This window comes from Homarus americanus, unplaced genomic scaffold (assembly GCF_018991925.1).
Source record: "Homarus americanus isolate GMGI-L3 unplaced genomic scaffold, GMGI_Hamer_2.0 scaffold7626, whole genome shotgun sequence".
NCBI classification, from domain to species: domain Eukaryota; kingdom Metazoa; phylum Arthropoda; class Malacostraca; order Decapoda; family Nephropidae; genus Homarus; species Homarus americanus.
In genome coordinates, this window is record NW_024718273.1 from 2,194,598 (window position 1) to 2,215,732 (window position 21,135).

A 21,135-nucleotide genomic window follows, 5' to 3' on the forward strand; every position below is an offset into this window, starting at 1 on the left:
GGCTGACTAGCGTCTCAGGTTGACTCACCATATCTCCTTCACTTGCAAAAACAAACACCAAAGTCTTGGTGGGTTGTGGAAGCTACATTAGAATAAATAATAAATATATCAAGATATGACAGTAGATACTCTTAGCGTTACTAGCCAGTGTTGCCTCTCTCAGTCTTAGAGAGAAATAGAGGAAAAGTCTCAAACCTTACACGGGGGTCCAGCGAGACCTTCGCTAGCATCACTCCTTGGGGGCGTGAGGGCGGCTGTTCTGGCCCGCTCGGCGGAGTCCTGAAGACCCTCAGCTGCCTCTGTACCGAAGGAGATTGGCCAAGAAGGGTGGCCTATGGGACCCACTCGGCAGAGTTCCTGAAGGTTCTGGGCTGCCCTTGCCAATACATGATAGTAGTATTTCGTAATTATCTCTCGGCCTATGTAATCAAAATTTTAATGACCATCAATGTTGTTCGGCGTGCCAGCACCCTGGAGGCTATTGGTTCACCTCTACACCCGTGGGAACATCCAAGTCGGTTGTGTACAACAGCGTCAGAGAACTAAAGCAGCCTTACAGTAAGAACGGAATGTTCTATAATAATCAGCACTAATGTCTTACGCCTCATTAAGGCATCATGTATTGGTCAATACAAAAGTTTTACCAAATTAATGGCCGACAATCCATTATAATATTAATGATTTTTTACTTGTAATAAATAAATAGCTTCATACAAAACGTAACATAACGTAACGTCCGTAACATAATGATATGTAACAAAATGTAACGAAACATAAAGTAACCTGCTTTAGGTATATATAATTTGAATATATTATGATTATAAACGACGTCTTATTATGAAACAGCATTTTTTTATGCAAATTAATTTACATTGTCATAACAATGAAAAAAGATTATCCCATTATCCCTATTTGGCGGACACACACACACACACGCACGCACAGACATACACACACACACACACGGGTGGCTGAGAAAAAAGTACAGGGGGAAGGGAATAGGAGAGAAGGTGATGTATGGTAGAAATATCCTGTCATGACGTGTTTAAATTTTTTGACAACACATGGATATAACTTGCCAAGGGGACAAGGTAATGATGTGATACACAACAGTGGTTCATCATTATTCTATGGCCAGCAAGGAAATAATTAGAGAGTTTCATGAAGTGACTCACACAGAAACACATGAACATTTTTATACTGTTTTAAAAGTATTGTCTAATAAAGTTAATAAATTCTTGTAATTAGTTGTTAATAATGTCTCTATACAAAAGCCTATGTGATACATAGGCTCCATAAGACATGAGATATATCAAAGAGAAGCACCATCATCACACTCACCACATACAGAAGCACCATCATCACACTCACTACACAGTGAAGTACCATCATCAAACTCGCCACACAGAGAAGCACCATCATCACACTCACCACACAGAGAAGCACCATCATCACAAACACCACCGCATTCATCACCACACTGATTGTGATACTACTCCTAACATCAGTTTTAAAGGACATATGAGTTGTCAATATTACTTGTTGAAATATAAATTATTGTTGTTTCAGTTTGTGTAACTTTGGTTTATTATTTTATTAAGACATTAATGTTAATGCTGAAATGGTAATGAACAACTGACTAAAAAGAGGATTTTCTTACACCTACATCATTAACATGATCAGTATCATTTTCAATACCAATATCATTAACATCGAATATTCTTATGGAGACTTACTGGCTACCCTGGCTCTGTCCGCAGTGCCCAACTGGAACTCTCCTGCATACTTTTGTTGAACTATCGCCTCGCCTGTATACTTTTGTTGAACTATCGCCTAGCCTGTTCAACCTGTGTCTGGCCATGGGACCATTGCAATGAGCCGCCGACCAGAAACACCACCCTAGCCTCACCTCCCGCTCAACCTAGTGGGTCAGAGATTATGGGTTCTGACTGTACATGTGTACAGTATGTGTGCCTAAAAAAGAGAAAATTGACAAGTAAGAAAGAGAACTTTGACTACTGGCCACATACACTCTGCTACAATTAGTGGCCCTGTCATGATCGTGATGACGGCTAACCTGAAAACCTTAAGGATTCATATTACGCTCAAACGTCCACAAAACCTTCCGAGTCCCCCAGTGGAAACGTCCCCCGTTTTCTCTGTTTCCTTGATGACGTCATCGATAGGCAGTCTTTGTCTAGAGGGAACTGTGAATATAATCCGCGGATTTCGTAGCAGACTCTGTATGTTGGGACCTGTTGCCATCCAACCCTTTGTAATCAATTTAATTTTGCTTTTGATAGCTCAGTCAGAGCATTGTTAGTGAGGATAATAATAGGGAATGAAACTGAGTTCATAGTCTCAGTTTCAATGTCAGAGTGTACAGTAAATTAATTCATCGAAATAGAAGTAGGTGGACTCCCTGGCCCATTCTGAGTGAGGGTGCCGCGGGCATTTCAACCGTTAGTAAGTGCTCGTCCCTTCACCCATACAGGTAGGCCATTCCACTCTGTGTTGTAATTCGCCCTTCTTTAAGTGATTTGACCCAATTAATAGTTGATTGTGCAAGTGTTACAGTAACGTAGTTGATATGCTCTGAGTGAAGTCATATTTACGTCTTTAACGTCCCCTGAAATGTGATGTCGTTGTCACTGTTAGTAAGTGCTCGTCCCTTCACCCATACAGGTCCCTAACGCAGCGTAGGCCGTGTCTGTAGAGGGGATGTTGTATCCACTATGTCTGGGGACATATCCGAGGTCCCGTAGGATCAGTTACCTTCGTGAGACCCGGCCGTCAGACACTTCAGACTACCTATGGCCCCCATAGCTGGCTCGTCTGGCACTAACGCTCGGCCTGCGAGGTGACCCCGAATCACCAAGCCACACACAACTACCAGCCCCCATCATTGGTGGATGAGTGTCTACCTCAGTAGGGCTAATTGTGTGGTGGGGTTAATCCACTGGGGTCTTCAGAGTTCGTCGGAAAGTACCACATGGTGGCAGGACCACATGGCGGCTGCTTGAGTATCACTCCTGACGACCGAGTGTTGTAGTGGCAGTTGCCCCGGGTCTTTATGGTGCTAAGTGACTATAAGAGTTATGTGTTATTGAGTATGTCCACCCAGTAGGGTTGGGAGTGTTATTGAGTATGTCTACCCAGTAGTGGTGTGAGTATGTTGAGCCTGAGGGCATAGTACCAGATTTCGTCTGTTGGTACATATATATTCTTTCTCCTACATCCATATTAATGTTTAAATAAATTTTGTATTTGTATATTGTGTCTATTATTTACCTACAGTATTTACCGTTATTTCTTCCCTATTACTTGATATTATCATTACATATACCCACGAGCCTCCTCTCGTCACGCTACCAATGGTACTAAGTATGAGAGTAAAAGGAATTATTACTGACACACAGGCCCTTATAAAATGGTGGCAGCCCAGGCCCTCATAACCCAAGGAGTGACGCATTCACACAGGATGAACGAGAAACGGATCTCTCTTCCAGTCTTCAATTTAAACACTGACGAACAGAAGTACGTCGCCCTGGTCTGTTCCTTGCCGACAGAAGTCGCCACGCAAGTTTCAGAATTCATCACTAACCCCTCCAGATGACAAAAAATCGCAGCTCTACGAGACGCTCTCAAGGGGTGATACCAGCGGCCTGGCACTAGTCTCCTGCAAGACTTATCAGGTCTCTCCCTGGGCAACTCAACTCCTGCACATCTCTTTTTTCCTCCATTTCCCTCTACCAGATTTAAAGTTGCAGTTATTAGCCATTTTTGCAACTGTATTTGCTAACAGACAATTTGAAATATACAAGCATATGTTTTTATCTTCCACATCTAACTTTAGGAACTACTCTGCAAGTCTTTGTTGTATAGAAAACATATGATACTGTACTTGAATTGCCAGATTGATGAGAGCATTATTATGGTAGCCGGTACAGTAACATATTTTTCTTGAGCTGTTTATACATGCATTTTATTTGAAAACATTTTCTTCATTCCTCAAAGTTCCTTTATGATATCTAAAAACTTAAGAATTAAAGTGTTTCCAAAAGAAACGTTCTGTATGATGACAACCATTTTCACATGATCATATCCTAAAAAGCATGAAAGACTCAGCTTGGTGCTGAGCTTTAACATGACAGGCAGTCATCACCCGCATCCATAGTGAACAACACCCACCACCCTGCCTGGCTCCAAGACAACACAGGTTATGAAAGCACATCATTACATTAACCTCAAGATGTTAGTCTTCTTCATAATTAAAACAAAAACATATAATTACACTATATACAGTACAGTGCAAGTGTTATAGATACAGTACAGTATATGATATACAATATGTGATAATTTATAAGATTGATATTGCAGTGTAAATATTTACCCGGTAAATGTTTTTACAACTGTGCAATACTGTATATTTGTTCATATTAAATGGTATAAAACTCGTGTAAAGTTGTAGCTACCACCATCGCTCTCACTGAAGAACCGAACGCAAGTACTGTAATTACCATTTACTGTAAAATAATCAATGTGTTGCTTTGAGAAATTAGCCCTATATATCAAAATACTGCATGATGTACTGGGTATAGAGTATACAACTTCCAATTTTGGGCACCAGTATACTGCTCAATAATGTGTACACAGTTAGTTATATTGGGATAGAAATATTCAGCATCAGTCATGTTCCTTTTATTGATACAATAACACTAAATTTGTGTTGAAATATTTTTGTACTTTTTTCATTGCTCAAGCTTTTTTTGTATTTTCTGTTGCTTGCATTTAATATGAGTAAATGTGGCTATTTACAGGGTGAGAGATAGTCCATGGAGGTCAGTCGTCTTCAGAAGTCTATTGAGCCAGGTACAGTTCCTTTAACATTATTATAAACTCTTTATTGAACTTGCTATTTAATAATAAAGTGGTGGATGAGTTCAGAAAATATGACTATGCTTCTACCTGAAATGAATCAATATTAAATGAAATGAGCTGCTGGTGCTGCTGCTGCTGCTAAGAGCTTACAATAATGTGTGTAGAACCACTGCATATCCTCATCCAGCTTGGGTCATCAACAAATTAAAGTCATGTTTGGTTAGCTTTTCACAATCAACTCTGTGTTACTGTTTTAGAGGTTCATCTGTCATGGCAAAAAATTCAATATCATCAAGGATTGGTGCATCACCCATGTACTCAGGCATACCATCATTACACTTGAGGCACTCACACTCCGCAATATTGTTATACGCAGGACTGAATGTCACCCCTGAGTCACACCGTAACTGGACCCGTATCTTTTCAAATCTTGAAGGTTTACAGCAGAAACATGTAGGAACATGAGATGCCTGGCGACCTGAAAATAAAGAGACATATGTTTATATAAACAATTAACCAAACAAAAATATGTCCATATAGACTAAGCCAAAAATAACATTGTGCCCAAATGAAAAACTGAACGCTGTACAAAAGTAAATCACAATATATCAAGAAAATCTTAATTCATTTGACTGTTATAAATTTTACAAAATAATTTTGAAACAGTGATGCTCGTTGAAGAAACTTATAATTCATCATCAATCAGCAATAAAACACTAGATGCAAAAGTTAGCATTGTACAGTTCCCAATACGACAAATAAGATGCAATTTGGCATTGAAACACAAATTGTTAGCATATGACAATTAGTGTCCTTATTATCTGTCTAACAATCAATCGTCATTATTTCTGCTGGTAAAACTCTCAGTTTCCTATAAGAGTGAATTAACTTATTTATTTGTATGAACCAGTTACAGGTATAAGTGATTGTTGTGAGTACTCTACTGTTCAGTACTTCCTGAACAGTACCTGAACATAATATAGCTGTCATGACATACTTTGTACGAGGTATAAATTGAACAAAGTATTCATACAATACTTATGCAATAATAAGGGCTATATTACAAGACCCTATAAAATGATAATGCTGAGTACGACAGCCCCCTAGGATAACCCAGACCATGGCTTTCTTATTAATTAAATACAACAGAATCTCACTTTAAAATATATAAAATATTTAAATAAAATTTCAGTATACAATAACTGTAGTGCACTAGTGCAGAATATTGTCATATATACACACCTACTTGTCCCGCACAGTAAACAATATTGTATTCTTGATAAGTGATCACCTGCTTCTCTTCCAAGACATATCAATATGGCACAGAGTCAAACACTTCAATGTAAATGGAAGAATAATAACAGAGTTTAAATGTTTGTTTTTGTTTTTCTTGAAGAGTAAAATAAGAATTCAATACCCTGTACAGTATGTGCATTATTTTCATTTCTAAACCTATATAACTTACAATTGAAACATTTTTGAACAGATAATTACACTTAAGATATTTTGGTCTAAATCTTATCATTTGTCCTGATGGCTGACCACAAAGATAAGATGTGATGTGAATAAAAAATAAAAAGAATAGCCACAATTATGCTGACCATTTAAAGTGCAGTACATACCATACACAATTACAGTGATATCTCTGTTAGCTGGCACTTCCGGGAATGAGAAATTTCCCAGTAACAAGACAACTCTCTCAAACCCAGAAAAAAATCCCTCATCTCCGGAATTTTCCGGGTAGCCTGTGTACCGGAAAAATTTTCTCGGAATTTCTGGAAATTGCATATTACAGTACATGATCTCCCAAATCCAGAACAAAAAATCTCTCTTCCCTGGAATTTTTCTGGGTAGTACTGGAATTTTCTGAGAATTTTCCATAATGTCACATTATTTCATCTCTCAGACCCAGAAAAAATCCCCCATCCCCAGAAATTTCCAGGTACTATACCCAGAAAATGTTCTCAAAATGTTCCAGAAAATGCGCCCCTTGGAAAATCGTTCGCAAACCTGGATTTCCGCAAAATTCTGTGCAAATTTCAATTCCAGCTATTGGAGACGTACGGTTAAGAGGGATTCTGGCTAATGTTTACAAACTATGTAAATAGTATCTTACTGATTTTATATGTACATTTACATGATGTGATGGATATGGAAGGATTGAGGACTGTTATCTGAGAGTGTATGTTAATGATGTGAAGCACCAGGAGCAGTGAAATGAATGGAGCAAGTGTCACAAACTCCACAAAACCATAATCAACCAATTTACTAGAATTAATTACAGGTGTTCGTCAACATACTAATGTGTATGATGCGAATTTCCTAAATTGACACCACTATTTCGAGAAACGAGAAAACTTCAAATTTCACGCACCAGTAGTCAGTTGGTGCGGTTCTCTTGAGGAGAGTTGCACAAAGATGTTTTCTTACTCACTGAGCATACCCCTTCCCGCATCTCCCACAAGCCCACGTCTTTCCTTTCGCCATTCGTTGTGTGTGTGCGCGTGTAAAGGGATCTCTCTTTATCCATGCCATCCTTTCGTTACTACATTTGTTATGGCATTCAAGCATTCTGCTGAATCTTCGGCTACCCGTACTACACCAAAGAAACCACGAAAGGCTGTGACTCTTGAAACAAAGCTGTAGGTAATTAAGCATCATGGACATGGTGATGGCACTACCAAGGTTGGGAAAAATCTTGGTCAATCTGCTTCTACTGTGGTCACAATTTAAAAGCATGCTAAGATCAAACAAGCAGCAGGAAACGTCACGTGGACAGGAGCACGCAGGATTAGCCATAGTTGTGACTCTGTGATGGACAACATGGAGCTTTGTCTTCGAGGGAAGACTGCAGGAGTGAGAGTACACCTGACCAAGGGTTTTAACAGAAAGAGTATCCCCTGAAAGGCTGAAAGTTTTGTGATGGCACCGAGTGTGAGCTCATTCAAGACCAGATTTGACCAACACTGATGCAAGTACAAATACATTCTGGATCCAATACTTGACAACAGTGTGTAACAGAGATGTGACTGACCGCCCAGCGGCTAATGAGCCGATCAGTGGTGACGAGGGTAAACGTAAGTAAAAGTGCCAGAGTGGGAGGAAAACACAAAGGGGACCACGATCCTGAATAACATCTGGGATGCAGTGTTCAACCTCAAGGCAACCAAGGAAAAGATTACGGAGACGACACTGAGGAATGAGTGGAAGAGGCTCCTGAATGGTGTTAGTGGTGCTGCTGTAGAAACTGTGTTACAGGAGGATGCAGAGTTTGAGGGCTTCAAAGTGGAAGAAGTTCACACTATTTTCTGTGACAGTGGAGACACTGCTGTGACCGAGGAGGAAGTGGGTGAGTGGTTGTAGGTGGAGGGTGCACCTGAGCACCCATTTACCAGAGCCTTCGGGAGATGATAGCAATTGCTATTGATAAACTGCAAAAGAGGATCAAGATGAAATAACAACAGATTTAGGACTACTTCCCCAAGGTCCCCCCACTTCAGTCCCCAGGTGTCCTAGTGGTGTCTCCTTGGGCAGTTTGCCTAGTACCAGTGGTGATAGTGTTTCTGGCCCCAGCCCACAGCCCTCAACTTCAGAGATGGCACATCTACCACCTTTACCACCACCATCAACACATATGTCATCATCCTGTCCATCATTACAATCCAGTACTTCTTTCTTAATGGAAATCCCCCGTGTCACTCCTGAAGTACCTCTCTCCTTCATGGAGGGAGAGGAGGGTGACAGTTCGCACCAGCTGCCACAGTAGATGGTACAGAACAGGACATCCAGTATCATCATATCACCATTTCACCTGCCTGTATCATAAGCTCAAGACCACAGCATCTGCTGGTGAGTACAGTATAGTGTATACAGCAGTTTATTTACATTATATTGTACATGTATAGTAGTGGTTGCATAAATAAATACATCTCTGTGTCTGTCTGACTGCAGTTAAGTCTCTCCATGCAAGATGTATAATTTAGACATGGAAATGTTCACCAGTACCTGGAAAAAATCTGGCTATGTGCTATTTTTTCTGGGATAAGAAAATTTTTCTCAATACTCAAAAATCCCTCAAATCGGGAGATTACATATATAGTAATTCATACCTGGACATATGACAGATTCATAAAGTTGCTGTAATTCTTATGTTACTGCAAAGTATACGTAAATATCTAGTATTATGTTCAGTATATACAGCAGTCCCTTGCAAACAGCAGATTTTCTATCTGCAGATTTAGGGTATCCAGAGATTCTATCAACTGTAGCAATGAATTTTGGGAATCGGCGGTTTAGCGTGCCATCATGTTCCCTCCGTGTTCTAATATATTCATCCGCGCAGTGTCCAGCTTTCCGCCACTGGTTGAACCACACTTTCTCAGTGTTGTGATCTCGTACTAGGCAGACATATTTTAGCGCTCCGTACACTGGATGTTTATTACATTTTCTATTGTAATAACATTTATTTTGCCTTTAACTATCGCCCAAGCGTACACTGGGTGTTAGTGATAAAGGTGAGGAATATAATGTCTCTAGAAAAGAAAGTTGATAGCACGTAGCGAGAGTGTAGTGTCAGTGGGACCCGCCGTGGAGGTAAATGAATACCTGATTCATACGTTCATTCATTGAAACCACTGTTACTGACAGTCTCATCATCACTGACTCTCTATCCTCACTACTTGCCCTTGGTACCCTCGACTCAGGTTGTCACGATCTTGTCTCTGAAGCCAGACACAAATATGCGTGCCTTGTTGACCGGGGTGTCAGGGTCAAACTGTTGTGGATCCCCTCTCACATAGGCCTCATAAAACATGACAGAGTTGATGCCCTCGCCAAACTCGCGTCTAACAAAGACACCGTTGAATACAATTTGGGTCTGTCAAAAGAACCCTTAAAACTGTAATTAGGAAAGAACTTATTGATGAGTTTGACGCAAGTAGACAAGTGCAAACAGGCACTAGTCGATCCATAGGTTACCATGATGAGATGTATCAAGTGAAACATGTATATGGAGCAAGTAACAAGATCACTAGATTACAAGATGTTGTAACCGCTAGATTAAGGTTAGAATATAAGTACCTTTGGCAGTATGTTCCTCAAGCAGATGTAAACAAAACTAATGTTAAGTGTTGACAACCTTTGTACTTATTTTACCTTATTTCAAATCTCGACTGGCGCTTGAAGATAAAACCTTTGGAACAGGTCCAAAACACACTGTGTGTGAAATAACAACACTTCATCTCTATTGTGAATAGCCGACTTATGTGTAAGATTATACCATCCACTTTTTGCACTCAGTAACTATATCAGTTCTCATGTGAAACCAAATACGCAGTAGCGAATGCCTCCCGTAATCTGAATAACAAAGTGTAAGAATGAACATACCCTCCACTTTCATTCTCACGCATTTGTGAATAAATTTACCCTTTATGTATAAACTAAACAAATAAATGTAAATGAAATACTGTATGCAACTTTTCGGTGCTATAATATCCTGACAACAGGGGGTTAATTATTATGACCATACCTTAAGCCCTACTCTGGCAATCCTTTTTGCGCTACCGCTCACAGGATGAGTGTAGGGGTGCACAATAAAAGTAGCCACTGCAAAAACAACAATCAATCAAAATCAATCATATAAGCATCAACCCATGTTTGAAGAAGCTATTGAGTATTCGAGTTAATGATGATGTTGGTAACTTGACCACTCATCACTGTTTCCCAAAACCAGTGTTTACCCTGTTTCGCCTAAATCTAGTTGTCTAATTCAAACCATTGTTACGAAAGTTCGCTCCTGGATTGGATAGTTTGAGTGTCTTTGTAATGTCCCTTTGTTTAGCCCCTGACTTCCACTATTTTTGCCTCTATCAGATAGCCCCTCCTCTACCGTCTCTCGAGGGGTGCAAATTAAGATACTTTAACCTGTCTCTGTCTCAGGTTCCCTAATGCCCCAGGTTAATCTTGTCATTCTCCTCTGAATTCTTCCAGCGTTCTATGTCCATTCTGTATTCCCCAGCAGTAGAACAGACTGCATAATCCAGGTGTGGTCTACAAGGCTCTGATTTGGATGACCTCCGCTGATCTTATATGCTGCTCAACATATGAACCCAAGTACTTTATTAGCCATGTTACGAGCAAAAACACATTGTTTACTTGGCTTAAGGTTCCTACTTATCATTACTCCTAAATCTCTCTCGCAGTCGGATTTCTCTATGGCATCGTTGTTCATCTGGTATCTGGTTTCCCTGTTTATATCTCCTATACTGAGTACTTTACATTTGCCCACGTTGAATTTCATCTGCCATTTTTCAGACCATTCGAAAAATTTGTTTAGATCTTCCTGTAGTTTTGCTGAGTCCTCGTCAGATTTAATAACACGTCCTATTTTAGTGCCATCAGCAAATTTACTTATGTTGCTGTCTATGCCGATATCTATGTCGTTTATGTATATAATAAATAATAATGGTCCAAGTACTGAGCCTTGGGGAACTCCACTCGTGACGTTGCTCCAATGGGACTTAGTGCCGTTAATGCTCACTTGCTGTTTCCTGTCCAGTAACCGCACCATAATCCATTTAAGGATGTTACCTTTGATGCCATGAGCTTCTACCTTTCTAATTAGTCTTTCGTGGGGGACTCTGTCGTAGGCTTTGCTAAAGTCGAGATATACCACATCATAATTGTGCCCCTCGTCCACGGATTCGAAAACTGATGAAAAGAATGTTAATAGATTAGTTAGACAAGAACGTCCGCTTGTGAAGCCATGCTTGGAATCATTGATCAATCGGTGCTTCTCCAGGTGATTTCGAATAGAGTTTGAAAGGATTGCTTCCAGTAATTTGCCTACTATTGATGTTAGACTGATTGGGCAGTAGTTAGAGGATAGTGATCTATCCCCCTTCTTGAAAATCGGTATTACATTCCCTATCCTCCAGGATTCTGGTACTACACCTGTTTTTAAGGACATGTGAAACAACTTTGCTAAGGGCATACTAAGCTCTTCCTTACATTCCTTTAATACTCTGGCAAATATCTCATCGGGACCAGGTGACCTATTAGGATTTGGTTTGTCTATTTGATTACTAACATCGTTACTAGTCATTACTATCTCGCTTAATTTGTTTTCTTCACTATCTCTGAATAGAGTCGGTGCCTCGGGTATTATGTTTAAATTTTCGGTGGTGAAAACTGTTGAAAAATATTTATTCAAATTATTGCTCATTTCTCCGTCGTTATCAGTGAGCTCGCCGGTATCTGACCGTATTGGTCCAATCTTTCCTCGTGTTTTAGTCTGATACATATGGTAGAATCCTTTGGGGTTTGTCTTCGCCTCCCTTGCTATCCTTACCTCATTATCCCTCTTGGCTTTCCTTATCTCGGTTTTAACTCTACTCGCCAATATCTTATAATAATCCTGGAGGTAAATTTCGCCACGCTTTATCCTTCTACCTATAGCCTTCCTTTGGCCAATGATGTTCTTTAAATAATTATTTATCCATTTAGGGTCATTGTTGTCTGATCTGAATTTTTTGTATGGTATGTTCTGCCTCTGTGCATTAAGTAACTCATTATTTAAATTGACGTGGAACTTGGCAGTCTCAGATGTCGTTATCAGGTCGGAGTCATCTGTCACGTTCACGGCCAAGCGCGACACCCCCTCTCTCAGCTGCCTCTTTAAACTGTCAAAGTTTGCCCTTCTGAAATCTGGTACTTTAGTGGAATTTTCCTTACGTCTGCCCTGAAAATCTAACTGGAATCGAATTTCTTTGTGATCGCTGTTTGCAAGTTCGTTCCCTACCTCGACATTGCTAATGAGGTTTTCTCTGTACGACAGAACTAAATCGAGTATATTATTACCCCGTGTGGGTTCGGTTATATGTTGACTTAGGAAACAGTCCTGAATCGTCTCGAGAAAATCCTCTGATTCTGAGTTACCCGTAGGGTCAGTCCAATCTATTTGGCCAAGGTTAAAGTCGCCTACTATACAGACTTTGTTGTGTATGGAAGCCCTGTGCATTTCATCCCAGATAAGTCGCTCATTGACTCTATCAAGATTGGGAGGTCTATATATTACTCCTGTGATTAATTTTTCCCTACCATCGCTTAATTCTATCCAAATTGTTTCTGTATTCCGCTCAGTTTTTATTTCCTTATATTTGTCTCAAATTTAATGAGATGTACAATGCAGGTATTGTTTTGTGAGGGAACAAGAAACTTTGATGAGTGTCATAGGCGGCCATTGAACCTAACCCCCTATTTCCCATAAGCCTTTAGTCTTGCCAACCGTGGATTTACCATTCACGGGGTTTTCCAGGAACTTAACCCCGCGTTTGGTAAAAAAAATACACATTTAAATGACAAGCTATTGGCATATGTCAATGGAAGCTGAAAGGGACTGTATACCACAAAGCAAAATTCTTTACCTTGGCCCTGGAAAAGGGTGTAGGAGTCACAGTGTCCAGAGCACTGCTTGAAGTCAGGTACAGGAGCGGGATTTTTACATGTTCCCACATGTCGTGTAGATATTTGGAAGATACCAATAGTTTCTTCAAGAGGCATGGCCTTTGGCTTGCAGTCTCCTGGGTTGTAAAATATAGCGTATTTTAGGCATCAGTTAAAAAAACACTTGAAAACATTATTGGAAAATCTTTTTTTTTAATTAGAAATGCAGTTCACTATTGTCTACATTTCTATGAACCCATTATCACTAAGTTTTAGTGTTTCAGCCTTCTGAGGGACCACGAGTGTGTAGTAGCATGAATATGGTATTTATAATACAAAATATGAAATATAAAATAAAGAAATAAAAGCAAAATGTTTAGTTAATATAGTGCTTTAACTCACATTCATCTATGGAAAAAACTGAACGCTTAACACTTCAAGGTTTTAAATTATACTGTACAGCAAGAGATAATACAAACATGACAAGCGAAAACCTGAAGGAGATGAAATGTCGTCTGTGACAACATTATCAACTAGTTACATAACCTTACTACTAATAATACCTGTAAATTAATATATTAACATTTATGCCTATATTTATTAACAAGAGATGCCCAGCTTAAGTGTCTGCTAGCTGACGTTACCCTGATGAAGTGCTTCTCACACCCAGTGATGTATTGAAATTATTACATTGAGTAACACACAGACAGGTGGATGGCCACTTACTTTTTTCTTGTCTTGTGATATTGCATAGTTTACAACAACGCAACTCATCTATATATATTTCCTCCTCGGGACACTCAGGGTCAAAGTATGGACACTCTTTCTTGACAGCAACAGTAGTCATGACATCATTACGGGTCTCACAGCTGTATTCATAACACACATCTCCTTCACTTTCCCAACGTTCACCGATGGAGTATGACGTGCCATCGTCAACACAGTGTGTCTTGATGCACTTACCACAACAATCAGTGCTGTTATAAAAACAATAAAGGCTATTAACTTTCACATAAGTGACCACCTATATACTTCACCAATGCCCATAGCCTTCAGCTTATATCTCTGAACAATATAATGCACTTTATATGCTGTAATGTTGTCTTCTAATTAATTATGTTACTTTGCATTAATCAAATATAACTATACAGTATATGTGAATAAAAATACTGTTTATCAAGAATAAAATACTAATTGTCTACAGTAGGCAACTATCAAACAGGGAGGTATTGGAAGCATAATGTGTTGTCTAATGGTAGACACTGCTGCCATATGGCATCACAAAATTTGTGACCAAGTCTCAGGTTGCTGATCAGACATTCTGCCTCATTTACACACAACTGCAGGGTCTCAGTTGTTTCTCTTACTCTGACAACACAACATACATACTGTATATCGTTTTTCAATCTTGATCTTTTCTTTATCTTTGTATTTATTTATGGTCTTATTATTATTATTATTATTATTATTATTCATAATTTTAAATATAATATAAAAAATTATTATTAGTAGTAGTAGCAGTAGTAGTATTTTATTATATTTTTATTAATTTGTTTATAGCTTATTATTATTATTATTATTATTATTATTATTATTATTATATTTTCGCCCCCAATCCCTGATGTGGGTCAGTGTCCTGGTGGGCTAATCTCAGTAAAAAACAAAAATAAATAAATAAATTTCAGTCTACGATAAAACACTTACAGTACAACCATCACACTGTGTTATACCACAACCATCACACTGTGTTATACCACAACCATCACACTGTGTTATACCACAACCATCACACTGTGTTATACCACAACCATCACATTGTGTTATACCACAACCATCACACTGTGTTATACCACAACCATCACACTGTGTTATACCACAACCATCACACTGTGTTATACCACAACCATCACACTGTGTTATACCACAACCATCACACTGTGTTATACCACAACCATCACACTGTGTTATACCACAACCATCACACTGTGTTATACCACAACCATCACACTGTATTTTTTAGAATTTAATTTATTTCTTAATATTTACATGCAGTTAAAAAATTCATGAACTTTCAAATATTCTCACAGCTGTTTGGCTTTAAAATCTATCAACAATATATTGTAAGATATTATTTTAGAAATTAAGAAAGAGTTTTTTCATCAGTGCACATTGTATTGTACTGTATATGCAACTTGAAACTTACAGATGAGAAAATCTTTCACTGGTAGTTTATTCAACATAAAATATTTACCAAACTTGTGTCGTCTTCACTTGAGTAACACCTCAGCAAAAATATTCATTCTCAGTTGAATTACACTTACCTAAAAGGTAATGGTTGAACATAGGTTGAGCCTAATTCACAGTTTGTGTCACAAGTGGTCTCTCTCTCACGACGTGTGACATTGCCATCTGCACCAGCCACACAGCTGATGGTGGCACAGTTATCATCTGGATCATGAACACTTTCTCCAGCCTGTAATGTATATTCATAGAAAAGAATAATATGTTTACCCTGATAATTTTCAGTACTGTATACTGTACAGAGTTACTTTGGTCATATAATTAGGAATGAGAGATTAATAACAAAATTATTAATGGGCAAAATTTAGGGTAGGAAGGCAGAGACTGGGATGGATGAAATAAATTAAAAACTGCATTCCCAAAGAGATACAAAACCTTGGGGATTGGTAAAAACAGCCCAAGAACGTTTAGGGTAAAGGAATATGGTCACCAACCCTTCGATATGAGGATGGTACTCTGATTGATACAGAGATAAAGTCAACAAAAAGATAAAAATTTTCATCTACTTTCAACAGGGTCAATTATTTTTGTTTCCTACCGCACTATGCATGGAGTAGATTAATAGGAATAATGAAAACCTCAAGAACAGAATAAATGTATATGGGTGTATGGTGTGTGACAATACAAAACAAATTAATTGTTGTACTGTAGAGGTGCTGTGCCTTGGTCCACAGTCTAAGATTCTTGCTTTAAGGAGAAGAAACACTTGTGGATCACATACTTAAAATAAATAAAAAGAAATATTCAAAGAACAAAGACATATGAGCCAAGATTTTCACAAATTTTTTTGCCAAAAAAATCCACATTCAGAAGTTCCACAATAATCGATGCAGGGACTGGGAAAAGTTGTTGCTTAGTGAAGCAACGATTATCAAAGCAATTAATCCCATAAGAACATAACAAATTCAAAGGGTTCGGGACCGGCCACCCTCCAAAAACTCCCATCTACCTTTATATATATATATATATACATATATATATATATATATATATATATATATATATATATATATATATATATATATATATATATATATATATATATATATATAGTTCACACTGTCAAGAAAGAAAATAAAGCAGACAAAAATGTTAGCACATAATAAACCTTAAATAAGCATTGCGGGTCGGGTAGTGTTGTGTCTCTGTAACAAAGCGTGTTCGGCATTCAGGCCTTCGTTGTTGAGCGGCAGAAATTGGACAGTGATTACATAAGAACATCAAGATCGTCTTAGTGATGTGAAAGTGTAAATCGATGAAGGATTTTTAATGCTATACGCGATTGTAGTTTTTAAACTCAATTTCCACCGAGTTGGAGGTACAGCCCAGGTCAGTAGGCCTACAACCACAAAATCATTGCCATATAACAAAACATTTTTTTCTTTTACGGAGTTGTGGTCACGGCTGTGATACAGGCTAACCAGAGAGTGTAGTACTGTGCTTTTAGTTAAATCAGTTCATAGTGCCATCAGTGACTGCAGAAGAGGTTGTAAATAACTTAAAGTGAATACAAACTAGCAAGCAAGCTGGTAAGGCACCACTGCCAGCAGAGACCAAGTCGTGTTATAGGTGCCAAAAGAGACTTTTAATTTTATTTTGTTTGTCTGCTTTCTCAAGGACTAAAACTGTGCCTATAATACACCATTCACAGGGAATTACAGTGTACACAGTGATAGAACAAAGAGATATTATCGTTGATGAGAACTGGAAAAGAAAGTATAAGGATATAATAGTTAAAATAAAATATAGTAATAAAAATCAACAAGCTTGGCTATCCTAAAAGGCATTCTATTACAGCCCCAAAGAAAGTTTTTTTCTATGTTTCGAAAGGATTGAGTGGGCGTATAAAATCCGTTATGCATAGCAAAATGCAGTGTACGAGTATATAGAAATAGCACATACTGTAGATACCGACAAATCGCCGAAGTGAACTGAAAAACAAAACAAAAAAACAGAAGACAACTCTAAAGGCAACAGAGGAGGTTAAAACCAGTAGAGGGCAGCTAAGTACTGTTTTTTATTAAATAGGTGTAGATATATACACAGTCTGCACCTCCCCCACCGCACAACTGCAACAACCATGAGGGGTATGAGATGTGATCACTGCAGGGGGGCGACGGATGTAGATGGTACAGGCCTGACCAATGCAATGTTTAGGACGATGCAAGCTGCCGTAAAGAATGAACGCTGGTGCTGGTATTGCCCTGACTGCATAATCAAGGTGAAAGAGGCGACTGCAAGCCATAGGGGAACGAGGCCCGAAGGACGAAAATAGATGAAGCTGGAGCCTTGCTGGTTACCAAACTAGGACAAGTCGGGAAAGAGATCCTTGTTAAGACTGAGGAAGTAGCTGATAGAATGGAGGTGGTTGCTAAGAGGAGTTATGCTGAGGCATTAGCAGGGCCACGGGGGTGGCGGAGAGTAATGCGAGTTCAGAACAGGTTCTACAGCAGCTAGGGACTCAGAGGATATATGTCGAAGAAATGAAAATTAGCAGACCTACTGTTAGGAGAGAGAAGGAACAATGGGAACGTTTCCAGAGCAGAAACAATGTAATAGTTTTTGGAGTCCCTGAGAGCCAGGCGGAGGGAAATGAGAGTAGGAAAGCACACGATAAGATGCAGTTTAGGAATATTTGTAGGAAGTTCTGATGATGCCATCAACCCCTCAGGATATGAGGAGGCTGGGACAAAAGCAGGGGATAAGCCTGACCCCCTCAGGATCACACTAGTGAGTAAGGAGGAGAAATGGGAGGTTATTCGTCAGGCAAAAAACTAAGCAAGGAGCGAGGCATTTCGGAGTGTACTCGTTCACCCAGATCGCACGGTAATGCAGAGGGCTTGAAGCAGAAGAGGGAGGAGTCAAGGAGGAAAAAGGACGGGTGTACATGGGTTATAATCAGGGGGAGGGTAGTGGAAGCAAGTGTGCCAACACAGAGCCAGGGGGCAGCAGCGCACCCTCCACCCGCTCTACACCCCCACCCGGGAGGTGGCACCAGCTCCGCCTATCAGCCGGGAGAAGGCGAGCACCGTGCAAAAAATGGCATTTCTAACCACACCCTTAGCAAATGCTGCAGCTTCTGAGAATGGAGGGGGAGTGGAGTTGCTACTAAGAGCAGAGACGTTACCGAGAACAAATTCTGGCTTGAATGTCATATACACTAATACTGACACGTTCCTTGATAAGAGAGAGGAGTTTGAAACACTACTGAAGGTACACCAACCCGATATAGTAGGAGTTGTAGAACTGTTGTACAAGAACAGGAGAATTTAAGTTCAGTATTGCTGGATATGACTCATTTACAAACCTTTCTCAAAAAAATTGCAAGAGGGGTATGGTTATCTATGCTAGGGAAGACCTTAGAGCCAGACAGGCGAGGGTACAGGGAGAGGATGTTTTTGAAGATTCCAAGAGGAAGGGGACTTACTTATTATCAGGTGTATCTACAGGTCCCCAAACTGTGGCCCACTAAATCAAAGGAACTTAAGATCCTTAATAGACAATGCGGCGATGATCAACCCTAGCCACCTCCTTCTCATGGGGGACTTTAACTATGGCGACATCGACTGGAGAAACGAGTTCACCCGAAATTATTTGAATAACCCTGCTACTCTTTTTGTAGAAACTCCCACATAATTTTCTGTTGCAACATGTTAGAGACCCAACACATTACAGAGGGGGTCAAACACCCAAGCCACTAGACCTTATCATAACAAACGAGGAGGATATGGTGGCCAAACTGGAACACCTTGCCCTAGTTGGCACCAGTCGCCATATAGTGTTGTCATTCAGATTTACCTGTTACCTAATTCAAGATAAGGCCAGACCAAGGTGCAAATATTACAAGGGAAATTACAATGGGATGAGGGAATGGCCCGACTCATTAAGGCACAAGAACGCAGACACTACGCTGAATATCATAACTAGTAAAGTGACCCATTTGATCGATAAATACATACCCAAGACCAAACCCAGTGCCTCTGGGAATACGAGGGGATCCCTACACATGAACCATGCGGTGGTTGTATGCAAGAGCCAGAAACCAAGCAAAGGCAGAGTGTAGAAAGGCTGAAAAGGAGTTCCAGAGGCTGGCTGCAAGTGAGGTCAAGTCAAACCCAAAGGCATTTTACCGCTAGGCAAAGTCGAAAATAAAAATGCGAGTAGGAGTATCAGACCTGAGGCTTGAACATGGTAGTTACGCAGATTCTGACCAGGATAAAGCTGGGGCATTAAACAGCTTCTTTTCCTCGGTGATCACAAGAGAGGATGCGATTAACCTTCCTGCGTTTGAGGACAGATGGTTCGACACAGCACTGACCCACTTTGTGTTCACAGAAGAGGGTGTTAGATATAAACTGTCAAAGCTAAAGGTCCATAATAGTCCTGGCCCTGACATGGTGCATCCCAGAGTGTTAAGAGAGTTGTGCAACGAGCTTGCCGAGCCCCTGAAGATGCTGTTCTGTAAATGCCTGGATGAACAAAGGATCCCCAGTGATTGGAAAATTAATCATGTGAGTCCTATCTTCAAGAAGGGCGATCGTCATTCCACGAACAACTATAGACCGGTGAGCCTGAACAGCATATGTAAAGTACTTGAAAGTATTATCAGAGAAGCCGCGATGGAACATCTACTACGAAACAACCATGTAAAGGATTGCCAACACGGTTTTATGCCGGGGCGCTCCTGCTTAACACAGTTGCTCAAGGTATTGGATATTTGGACCCATATTCTGGAACGGGGTGGTAATATCGACAATATATACCAAGATTTTGCCAAGGCTTTCGACAGTGTACCCCACGAAAGGCTGAAAATCAAACTGGAAGGGTACGGAATTCAGAGAAATGTCCGAGCGTGGATAGAAGACTTTCTACATGACCGTGGTGCAATTTTTTGCCACCAGCGGCCTCTGTGCACTGTCTCCGACTCATTCCCGCCATCTTTGTTCTTGTTCACACTTACTATGTGTTTCTGACTTCGTATTTTTCGTTATTTCAGATTTAGTGTGTTACTCAATCATGTCTAAACACCCCAGTGGTGATGAACCACCCTTGACCGTCTCTACCATCCGCAACACAAGTAAATAACTGTCTCGATTTATGCTTTACATTGCTTATTTAAGGTTTATTATGCTTGCTTTATACGTCTGCTTTATTTTCTTAGTTGACAGTGTTCAGTACAGATATACATCAAGGGTGGCCGGTCCCTATTCCTCCGAATTTGTTATGTTCTTATGGGATTAATTGATTCGATAACCGTTGATTCACTAAGCAACAACTTTTCCCGGTCCCTATATATGTCGGTTATTGGGGTACTCCTGTATAATATAATTGCGGGTGTGCACATGTTCTCATAGATAATTAAGAATATGTGTGGGTGAGGTACTGGACATGATGGAAGCCCTGGAAAGCTTGTCTAAGAAATGGGCCCCAACCATTATCTTGCACAGGGCCACTCTGAAGCTGGGGCCGGCCCTGGTTATTGATTACAATTAGTTAAACTATTACCATCTA

The 21,135-nt window shown here is 39.8% G+C and overlaps 1 protein-coding gene across 1 annotated transcript in view; it reads right to left on the reverse strand.

The window, feature by feature from the left end:
* Positions 1–4,686: 4,686 nt before the first annotated feature.
* The window catches only part of LOC121859369, a 532,182-nt gene continuing 515,733 nt past the window's right edge, over positions 4,687–21,135 (reverse strand). Inside the window, exons 94-97 of the mRNA XM_042356146.1 lie at positions 15,645–15,796; positions 14,050–14,300; positions 13,305–13,460; positions 4,687–5,359 (exon numbers count right to left, since the gene is read on the reverse strand). Coding sequence (XP_042212080.1) covers positions 5,127–5,359; positions 13,305–13,460; positions 14,050–14,300; positions 15,645–15,796 — 792 coding nt within the window. The 3' untranslated portion in view covers positions 4,687–5,126. The remainder of the gene's footprint in view (positions 5,360–13,304; positions 13,461–14,049; positions 14,301–15,644; positions 15,797–21,135) is intronic.